Source organism: Panthera onca, chromosome E2 (genome assembly GCF_046562875.1).
Source record: "Panthera onca isolate mPanOnc1 chromosome E2, mPanOnc1 haplotype 2, whole genome shotgun sequence".
NCBI classification, from domain to species: domain Eukaryota; kingdom Metazoa; phylum Chordata; class Mammalia; order Carnivora; family Felidae; genus Panthera; species Panthera onca.
In genome coordinates, this window is record NC_138353.1 from 3,539,779 (window position 1) to 3,550,247 (window position 10,469).

At 52.3% G+C, this 10,469-nt stretch overlaps 1 protein-coding gene across 16 annotated transcripts; it reads right to left on the minus strand.

Annotated features, from left to right (window-relative positions):
* Positions 1-42: 42 nt before the first annotated feature.
* On the minus strand, positions 43-9,151 carry LOC132675856 (leukocyte immunoglobulin-like receptor subfamily B member 3). Of its 16 annotated transcripts, XR_014136202.1 has the most exons (14): positions 9,028-9,098; positions 8,836-8,871; positions 8,370-8,654; positions 7,921-8,223; positions 7,400-7,696; positions 6,884-7,186; positions 6,519-6,569; positions 5,493-5,609; positions 5,121-5,163; positions 5,006-5,043; positions 4,769-4,824; positions 3,964-4,008; positions 3,488-3,755; positions 43-202 (listed from the first exon to the last, which is right to left on the minus strand). XR_014136202.1 is itself a non-coding variant. In XM_078439309.2 (13 exons), exons 1-13 carry the CDS (start codon positions 9,059-9,061, stop codon positions 3,609-3,611), a joined length of 1,749 nt encoding a protein of 582 aa, XP_078295435.2. In that variant the 5' UTR covers positions 9,062-9,098; the 3' UTR covers positions 3,389-3,608. The 16 variants fall into 16 exon arrangements, 11 of the variants coding, with proteins under 11 accessions (XP_078295435.2, XP_078295433.2, XP_078295434.2 ...); XM_078439309.2 differs by lacking the exon at positions 43-202 and having other exon boundaries at positions 3,389-3,755; positions 3,964-4,005; positions 4,769-4,821; XM_078439307.2 differs by lacking the exon at positions 43-202 and having other exon boundaries at positions 3,389-3,755; positions 4,769-4,821.
* Between the last annotated feature and the right edge of the window lie 1,318 nt (positions 9,152-10,469).

A 10,469-nucleotide genomic window follows, 5' to 3' on the forward strand; every position in this document is an offset into this window, starting at 1 on the left:
TTTCTAATTGCTGTTGTCATAAATGACCACAAACTTGGTATCTTAAGATAACATAGATTTATTATAATTCTGGAGGTCAGAAGTAAATAATCAGTCTCACCGGTATAAAGAAATAGGGGGGCATCCACCTACTCTATCTTCATCCAGAACTGGAACTCTGAATGCAACTGATTTCTAAATATTGACCATGTATCCAGTAAATCTGGAATTTTTAAAAAAAAAATTTTTTAGTTAACATACAGTGCAATCTTGTTTTCAGGAGTAGAATTTAGTGATTCATCACCTATGTACAACACCCAGTGGTCATCCCAACAAGTGTCCTCCTTAATACCCATCACCCATCTAGCCCATCCCCCACCCACCTCCCTCCATCAACCCTGTTTGTTCTCTAAAGAGTCGTTATGGTTTGTTTCCCTCTCTTCTCTCTCCCCCCTCTACTTCCTATATGTTCATCTGTTTTCTTTCTTAAATTTCACATATGAGGGAAATCATATATTTGTCTTCTCTGATTGCCTTATTTCACTTAGCATAATGCATTCTAACTCCATCCACATCACTGCAAATGGCAAGGAAACTTTTTAATTTGGATAATACATCTTTATATTATTTTTTATCTTCTGTGCACACACCTGTATAATCTTGAAGCAATACAATTATTATTCTTATCCATTTCAGTGCTTATCACTTTGTTTTGCTTCATTTAATTGGTTGGTACCTCCAATTAAATAAATTCAATGCCATGCTGAATACAAATGGTCATAGGAAACATACTTGCATCATTTCCAATCAGAGAGAGGACTTAAAGTTCTCACCTTTAAAAATGATTGGCTAAGTGGTGATTGCTAAATATGCCTCTGTAAGTTCTAAGAAACAACCTTTTATATATCTGATGAGTTTTTATTTTCATGATGAATTGTTGGTGTATTTTATCAAAAGCTTTGTCTGCACCTGTTGAGATTTCTTCATTTTTTTTAATTTTTAACTAAAGTACAGTTGACATATTAGTTTCAGGTGAACAGTATAGTGATTCAACAATTACATGCATTATGAAATGCTCACTATATGAAGTGTAGTTATTTAGTGTCAGAACAAAATTATTACAGTATTATTGACTATATTCCCTATGCTGTATTTTTCATCCCTGTGGCTCATTTTATAGCTCGAAGTTTATGCCTTTTAAGCTCTTTCATTTGCTTCACCCATCCCCACCCTCTTCCCCTCTGGCAACCACTAGTTTGTGAGATGGTCATTTTTTTTAACTTATTCTGTTAATGTATTGGATTATATTGATTGATTTTTAATACTTTAAGCTACTCTGTTCTTCCTCTCCCCTGCAAAATCCAGTATGGTCATGATGTATTGTCCTTTTTATATACTGCTGAATCTTATTTGTGAATGTTTTGTTTAGAGATTTACATCTAAGTTTATGTGAGACATCGTTCCGTGCCTTTCCCATTCTATAAATTCCTTTCCAGGCTTTGGTGTCAATATTTTCCTAACCTGATAAAATATTACTTCCTTTTTTTATTATTATTCTCAAGAAAGGCTTGTGTAATTCTGGTGTGTGTGTGTGTTTTGTAAGTGTTTGGAGGAAATTGCCAATGAAGCCTCCTCAACAGACACATGTATATATTACAAGATGATTATCACTATGGGATTAGCTAACACTTCCATCCCATAACATAGCTGCCTTTTTTATATGATGAGAACATCTTAGATCTACCCTCTTTGCCACATTCAAGATGATACAGTATAGCTATGGTCACCATGCTGTACATTAGATCCCCAGAATGTATAATCTTAGAACTAACTATATATCTCTTAATCTTATACCTATAATCTTGACCAACACTTCACCATTTCTGCACCCCCAGACCTGACAGCCACCATTCTGCTCTCCATTTCTGTCAGTTTCCTCACACTTCAGTTGGGGGGTGATTTTTGATCACAGAGTCAATGCATTTAATGTATACATAAGGTGATACATATTTTCTACTTATCCTTCATCATTTTGGAAACTTGTATTTTTGGGGATTGTGTTCATTTCATCTACATTTTCTAATATATTGGCATACAATCGATCATCATGTTCTATTATTGATTTAAAGTCTGTAGGATGTGATGCCCTCCTGAAAATGATAATGGGTGGCCCCCACTCTTGGCCATTTTGACTAGGATTTATAAATGTGATTAATGTTTTAAAAAATGAACATTTTGGGCTTTATTGATTCTTCTTTATTTTTTGTTTGTCCTCATTAGTAGCTACTCTTATCACTATAATTTCCTTCCTTCTATCTTCATTTGGAATAATTTGCTTCTTTCCTCCTCTAAATTCTTGGTATGATAACTTGGATCATTGACTTTTTAGGCTTTTTTCTTTTCCTTTCTTCTTCTTTTTTAAAAATTACATCCAAGTTAGTTAACATATAGTGTAAAAATGATTTCAAGAATAGAATTTAGTGATTCATCACTTACATATAACACCCAGTGCTCATCCCAACAAGTGTCCTCCTTAATGTCCCTTGCCCATTTAGCCCCCCACCTCCTCCCCTCCAGCAACCCTCAGTTTGTTCCCTGTATTTAAGAGTCTCTTATGGTTTGTCTCCCTCCCTGTTTATTATTATTTTTGCTTCCCTTCCTTTATGTTAATCTGTTTTGTATCTTAAAATTCCACATGAGTGAAATAATATATTTGTCTTTCTGACTGACTTAGGTCGCTTAGCATAATACCCTCCAGTTCCATCCACATAGTTGCAAATGGCAAGATTTCATTCTTTTTGATTGCCGAGTAATACTCCATTATATGTATGTATATATATATATATATATATATATATATATATATATACACACACACACACACACACACACACACACACATATATATATATATATATATACACATATATATATACACACACACACACAAACACACACCCCACATCTTCTTTATCCATTCATCTATCAATGGACGTTTGGGCTCTTTACATACTTTGGCTATTGTTGATAGTGCTGCTGTAAACATTGGGGCGCATGTGTCCCTTTGAAACAGCATACCTCTGTCCCTTGGCTAAATACCTAACTAGCACAATTGCTGGGTCGTAGGTTAGTTCTATTTTTAGTTTTTTAAGGAACCTCCATACTGTTTTCCAGAGTGGCTGCACCAGTTTGCATTCCCACCAGCAGCGCAAAAGAGATCCTCTTTCTCCGCATCCTTGCCAACATCTCTTGTTGCCTGAGTTGTTAATTTTAGGCTTTTTCTTTTCTAATATATTCGTTCCTGGTTGTTAATTTTCCTGCACCATAGGTCTGATGAGTAACATTTGCATTATCATTCAGCGTAAGCATTCTCCCATTTCCATTTTGGGTTTCTCATTTCGCTCACGGATTATCGAGAAGTCTGTTGCTTTATTTCCAAAATGTAGAGGCTCTAGCTATCTTTGATGGCAGAATCCGGTCACTCCCAGAGGGTCCCAGGAGTTCTTACTGGTCTATGTTAGGAGTCCAGGCTGGCCGGGGCCATTAGGCGGCCTCTGTGGGCAGCTCCCGCGCCTCCTGGGGTCCCCGCGGTCCCCTCCCTGGAGTGTGGGGTGTGGGTCCTTCCTGGGCTAGCGGATGGCCAGAGCAGCATACACGCTGGGCTCTGCTGGAGGCTCCCCGGCTTGGGAGGAATGGGGTGCACTCGTCTCCCGTCTGAGCGTCAAGCGGTTCAGCTGGGCGTAGGTCACATCTGGGGGGGCGTCAGATGCGGCAGCCTGCCGTGGGCGGAGGGAGAGGGGAGGTGTGTGGTTAGCGTGGGGGGAGCCTGGGAGCCTGGAGAAGAGAGGACCCACCTGACTGTCCATCTGCCTGTCTTCCTCTGCTTGTTTGTCTTCTGTGTCCGGCAATCCCCCCCACAGGGGGGAAGGAGAAGTGGCCGGTCCCCGACTGAGTCTTGATTCAAGATCACTCAAGGTGGCTCACCTGGGCATACGTCGTTCCTTGGGGGTCTCCATCCTCCGCGTCCTGCTGGAGACAGACAGTGAGGGGGAGATTCGTCTCCTTGATCCCACTCGACAGCCTCGGTGAGTTTTCCACACTATTGCCAGAGTGATGCTTTCGAACTTTTAGGCAGCTTAGGTCAATCTCCTGGTGGACTCCTCAGGGACTTCCTGAGCCTTGGGGCATCTGGGTGCTTCCTACGGCTCTGAATCTGTTCCTGACACTGTTTTCTTGCTCATTTGGCTCCAACCACATGGCCGTCACCCCCACCTTCCTGAAAACGCATGTTGCTGCCTAAGGACCTTTGCGCCTGCTACCCCCACCTCCTGCCTTATTTTCCCCAGCCACGCTTTGCACTCCAGGACACTGCCCACTTCCTCGCATATGGTCTGTCGCCCACAAGGTGAGCTCGCCGAGCGTGGGTCAGGTTTGCTCACTGTCGTGCCTGCAGCACTAGGTGGGGCCTGGTAAACGGTGGGCTCTCCGTGCACATTTGCCGGGCAAATGAACGAACGGGGCCTAGAGACCTGCGGGTGTTCACGCACCCTCTTGAGACCTGAGCGAGCACCCCAACAACCGGAAGTCCGACGGCGGGTGAGGACCAGTCACGGGGGGCATGTGGGAGGTCCCGCGAGGTCACGGCAAGAGGCCCCGGGGTGCCCAAGGAGGGAGAGGGCACCCGTGGGACACCGCCACGACCGGGTGGTGTGAGGACACAGGAGTGTCCGTTGGTTTACGTTTGGCACCAGGAGGGCCCTCGGGGTCTGCACGGGAGCAGGGGTCTCACCCGCTGGTCCAGCTCCACCCCCTCCTCGGGCTGTGCGTCTTGCACGGCGGCATCTGCTGGGGCAGAAAGGGGGGCGTGTCTCTTGGCAAGGTCCCCTGGGCTCACACCCCACCCCGCCGTCCAGGGGCTCCAGTGGCGGGTGAGGGGCCGAGGCCACGCGTGCAGGAACGCGGTCCTCACTCCCAGCCACCAGCCCCTCCCAGCCCCCACCCCCCGGGGTGCCCCCACTCCTCTCACAGAGGGTCTCCTCCTGGGTGGCGGCAGCTGGCCCGGAGCTGGGGAGGAGATGGGGTGTTAGGGGGCATAGACGGGCAGGCGGGTGGGGGCCCGGGGGTCTGCGGGCACGAGTTACCTGTCCTGCAGGCCTCTGTCCTGGGGCTCTGGGTCTGCGGCCCCTGCAGGAAGTTGGAAATCAGCCTCCCCCCGGGCTGGGAGGTTACGACCCCCGCCACATAATCCCAGAGGAAAGGAACCCTTCACACATATTGCCCGTGTTTCAACATCTCCCGAGACGGAAAAGAGGAAAACACCTTCAACTGGCACATGGGTGCCGACCTTACGTGTTTTCTTTCTAGCCTCTCCGACGTGAGACTCTGCAGAAGTGTCTTTCTACGCTGGCCTTTCCCGCATCTGGTTTCCCTCTGGCTGGTGCCCTGAGCCACTCTCCATCCACCCACGGGAGAGCCACCACCCCCTGGGGCTGGTCACCCCCGTCCCTTCTCACCCGGCTTCCTGCCTTTGCCCTGACGCCGGCGACGGACGAGGAGGACGACGAGGAGGCAGAGCAGCAGGACGAAGGCCCCCGCGGCCCCGATGAGGACGTACAGGTACCGGTTGGGACCTTGGGCAGAGCCACACCGTGAAGGAGCCAGTGATGCCATTTAACTGGGCGCCTGCTGTGTGCCAGGCACGTGCTGGGCTCTGGGCATTCACCTCTGACCCTGTCAAGGGTCACGCAGCAGGGGACTGCCGCCCCGCCCCCGCCCCCCCCCACTCCACAGACAGGAAAGTGAGGCACAGGGAGGCTGACCACGTGTCCCAGGTGGCCCAGCGTGGAGGCGGCAGGGCTGGGACTGGAACCCAGGCTGTGGGTTCCCTGCGCTCTCCTCATGCTGCCCCCCCAGGCCGACACCAGCTTGGGGCTCTGGGCTCCTTATCTGCAGGCGGGTCTGTCCCAGCATCTTCGTCTGGGGCCGAGGGTCCTTCCAGATTCCCCTCACTACCTGAAGGCCCCCAGCCATTGTCCTCCCGTCCCTCCCCATCCAGGGTCATCCCACCGCTGCAGAGGGCCAGGTCCCCATAGAATCCCGACCCGGAGGGGCTTCCCCGTGAGCCCTCCTCTCCCCCTGGAGGGGGCCAGAGCCACGGCCAGAACTGAGGGGAAATCTAATCTGGGCCACGACTCTCTCCTTTACACCTGGGGAAACTGAGGCCCAGGCAGGGGAGGGGCGTGTCCAAGCCAGCGTCTCCAGAGGTGCCTGAACTGACGGTGTAACCAATCCCTGCTCCCATGGACCCACCTGCCTCCTCCTGACAGAGACCTTCACTTGCCCGCAGAGGCTCCTGGGGTCGGGGGGGGGGGGGGGCAGAGGGGGCTGCCTCTTCCCCAGCTGGGCCCCCACCCTCTCCCTCTGCCATGACCACCCCAGCCCTCCTCCCCCTGGCCTCAGAGCCCCTGGAGCCTGGTGGCCGCCCTGGCATCTCTGAAACACAGGAAGGAAAGCCCTGGACAGAAGCCACCGTGACTCACCAGCTGTTGAGCTGGGATCTGTGGCTGGGGGGCCGGGCTCTCCAGAGGATCCTGGGGAGAAAGGCAGTAGTAGAGGAGGGGGCTGGAGTTTCCCTTCAAGACCCTGTCTCTGCTTATAGTCTTCTCCCTCATGTGCCCTGCGGCCCCCAGGGCCCTCCTCTTCCACCTGGAGAATTGTGGTGACGGGGACAAGGGAAGGGGCAGGGAGGGAGGGGCGTGTTTCCCTCCTGTGCTCTGAGGGGCGGACCCCTCGGGTGACACTTCCCCTGAGCCCCTTCCATTATGTCTCAGCCCAGGGCTCTCTTGGGCACAGGGCCCTGAAGACAACATTGGGACACAGAGGGGACAGGGCTGGGGCCCCTCACCTGAGACCTGGAGCTCCAGGGGGTCACTGGGGTGTGACAACAGGTGGGGGGAGGTGCTATATGAGCCGTAGCACCTGTAGGTCCCCCCCTGGGCTGAGGTCACAGGACTCATGGAGAATTTGGCCTGGTAATGTCCAACTCGGTACTTTGATCTAAGACGCAGGGGAGGGTCGGCTGCCCCCTCCTTGGACAGAAGGAAAGTGTCCACAAAGCTCCAGGACTGACACAGCAGGGTCACATTCTCTCCTGAGGCCACCATGGGTCCCGGCTGCACCGAGAGGGAGGGTGTGGAGAGGAGCTGTCCTGGAGAGAGGAAGGCGGGTGAAGGGCTGTCCATCCTTGCTCTGAACTGAGTCTGTCTGTCCTCTGAGTCTCTCCCCTTCCCCATCCCCTGTCTCTCTGTCTCTCTCCCTCCCTGGGGACCCCACACCCCTGATCCCAGCCACCACCACCTGGGACGCCCCCAGCAGGGCCTGTGCAGAGTCTGGGGCCCTGACTGAACCCGTGTCCCCTCACCTGTGACCAGGATGTCCAGGGGGTCACTGGGGGCCGACCACTCGGAGGAGAGGTTGTGTCCACCATAGCATGTGTACCGGCCCCCGTGGGAGCTGCTCACTGGGCCCAGGGGGAAGTCGGCCCCCGAGAGCCCAGCCTGGGGCTGTAGGCTAAGGTGCTGGGGAAGGTCACGTGCCGCCTCCTTGTATAGAGCGAATCTGTCATAGCCGACGTCAGAGCGACACTGGAGGGTCAGCCTCTGTCCAGGGGTCACGACAGGGCTCTGCTGGGTCAGGAGGGAGGGCTTCCTGGACACACCTGGGAGACAACCAGTCGTGGATTGAGGAGCAGATTCTCCCCAAACCTCTCTTCTCCTGTCCTGACCCCCAGGTCTCAGTGTCTCTCACATTCTGTCTCTCTGACCTGTGAGATCCCCGTGTCTCCTCCCCCCACCCTCTGATCTGGGGCTCCCCTGGAAGCAGAGCCTCCATAACCTGTCTGGTGGTCAAAACATGGATGCAACAAAAATCAGACTCCCTCACCTGAGACCAGCAGTTCTAGGGGGTCACTGGGCTGTGACCACAACTGGGGAGTGTTGTTGAAATAGCCATGGCATCTGAATGTCCACCTGGCGCGGGGGGTCACAGGGCCCACAAGAAACAGGGCCTGGAACTGTCTACTGGTGGGTTCCTGGGAGTCCAGGGTCCAGACGGGCCTGGGTTCTCCTTCCTTCATCAGGACGAACCTATGGAATCCCATCCATGAGGTGCACTGGAGGGTCACCTTCCCTCCTGAAGTCACCATGGGGTTGGGCAGGGCTGAGAGAGTGGGTTCAGCATGGAAACCTAGGAGAGGAGGAAGGGACACGTTAAATAGGACCCAGATCCCCCCACGGTATGCCCAGCGCTGGACTCTGAAAGGGAGACGCTCTGGGAGCAGACCCCCTCCCTGAGGGCAGAGCCTGGGGCGGGGACCCTGAGGGGGCTCGCACCTGTCACCACCAGCTCCAGGGGGTCACTGCGCTCTGAGGAGCCAGTGGAGCTTTGATAGGAACAGTGATATCGGCCTGCATACTGCTCTCTCACGTATGTGATGGAGAACTTGGCTTTGTTCCCAGGCTCCAGTGGCCTCTGTCTGTCCCAGGGCATTGAGTGTCCGTCTTTATCCAGATGGAACTCGTGGGCCTCCAGGATTCCCTGACACCAGATGGTCACAGCGCTACCCCAAGGGACCACAGAGCCTGGCTCAGCCCAGAGGGAGGGTGCAGGGAGGGCCCCTGGAAGGAAACAGAGGCTGGGTCACAAGACCTTCCCCATCCCCAGTTCCCAGCTCAGCCCCAAACCCCAGACGTCCCCTCTCCATCCGCCCAGAACTGCTGTTCTCCATTCCCAGCTGCCTGGTGGGTGACCCCTGTCCTCAGTGAGGAGGTGGGATGGAACACCTGGGGACACACTCACCTGCCTGAGCTCGGGTCCTGGGTCCCACACTCAGCCCTGGAAAAGAGTTCCTGTGAGAGGGTTGCCCCAAATCCTGAGCAGAACCCCTCCTTCCCAGAGCTTCCTGTGGTTGGGGTCTCTAACAGCCCAGGGCCTGGCTGTGACGCAGGTTCCTCCCAGACTAGGGCGTCCTCTCCCCTCCTGAGATCTCACCGAGGAGAAGCAGGGTCGTGAGGGTGGGGGTCATGGCGTCTCCTGCCTCTGTCCCTGTTGTGCAGATGGAGGGACCTTGGTGCTTGGAGGACAGACAGAAGCACAGGGCGTGGCCACTCGGAGGCTGGTCTGCCTGGTCATGGGGTTGTCACATCAGCAGCCAGGCAGGAAGGGGAACAGCCTGGCTGTCATTTCCCCAGGGCTGAGGCTGGAGAAGGCAGCAGGCTTTGCAGATATTTTGACCACATCCGAGGCCTCACCTGATCCATAAACTGTTGTCTTCCTGGCCTGTCTTCCTGGTCACCCCCTTGTGACCCAAGCTTCAACACGTATTTATTAAGTATTTGCAATGTATCTGGCCCAGAAATACATCACTGGACAGGACTGATTCAAACTAGTTTGCAGAGCTCAGACTACCAAAACAAAACCCCCAGACTAAAAAAGAAACATAATTTAAAATGGAGTATCTGGTGTATTATTTTCCTGTTGTGTTGTTACCATAACCAGTCACTACAAGCTAGTGGGTAAAACTGTGAAGATTTACAATGGTACAGTTTTGGAGGGTTGAAGTCCGAAATGGACACCCCTGAGCTAAAATCTGGGGGTCCTCAGGCTGTGCTCCTTATTTTTTTAATGTATATTTTTGAGAGAGAGAGAGAGAGAGAGAGAGAGAGAGCGCAGAGGAGGGGCAGGGAAAGAGGGAGACACAGAATCGGAAGCAGGCTCCAGGCTCTGAGCTGTCAGCACAGAACCCGACGCGGGGCCTGAACTCACGAGCTATGAGTCATGACCTGAGCCAAAGTCGGACGCCCAACCAACTGTGCCACCCAGGCGCCCCAGACCGTGTTCCTTCTAGAGGCCCCAGGAGTGAATCCATTCACATCTTCCCTGCCATCTTCAGGACATCACATCACTCCACCTGCTCTGGGGTCACTTCTTTGGCTCTGACCCCCTGCCTCCTTCTTTCACTCATTAGGACCTTTATGATGACTCATGTCCAGACATTCTGTGTCTACTGGAGTCCAGGAGCACCCCAGAAGGTCTTTCACAAAGGAGACTAGTTCTCTACGGAAATGGCATAGTGTGGTTCCAAAATCTCTAATATCTATGCCCTCCTTCTTCCATGTAGTTCTCTGCTGAAGGATGTTGACCTCATCTGCCACAGGTGCTCCAAACCCCACTGCATGTCTTCAGTCATGCAACTCAGGCCAGGGCCCACTGCAAGGGTTTCTCTTGTTTCTCGCCACTCAAAGCCAACAGCCTCTCAAGACACTCAGTAAGTGGGTGGAGGTCGCAAGCCCAGGGAGCTGTATGTGGTCTCCACGTTCCCAAGTTGGCCCACTAGGGAGTGAATTTTTGTCTCATTAGCAGGAGGATGAGACAGAGCAATGAGTCTTCACCTTGGATGGGGTATCTCTCAACATGCCTCAGGCAGCTGTCCT

Coding starts and splice junctions, on each gene's coding strand:
- LOC132675856 (XM_078439300.2), bottom strand. CDS start 9,061: ATGACCCCCACCCTCACGACCCTGCTTCTCCTCG. Junction 8,224..8,369: donor CCTGGAGCTGGTGGTGACAG/GTGCGAGCCCCC, acceptor CTCCTCTCCTAG/GTTTCCATGCTGAACCCACT. Junction 4,825..5,005: donor CACCCAGGAGGAGACCCTCT/GTGAGAGGAGTG, acceptor TTTCTGCCCCAG/CAGATGCCGCCGTGCAAGAC.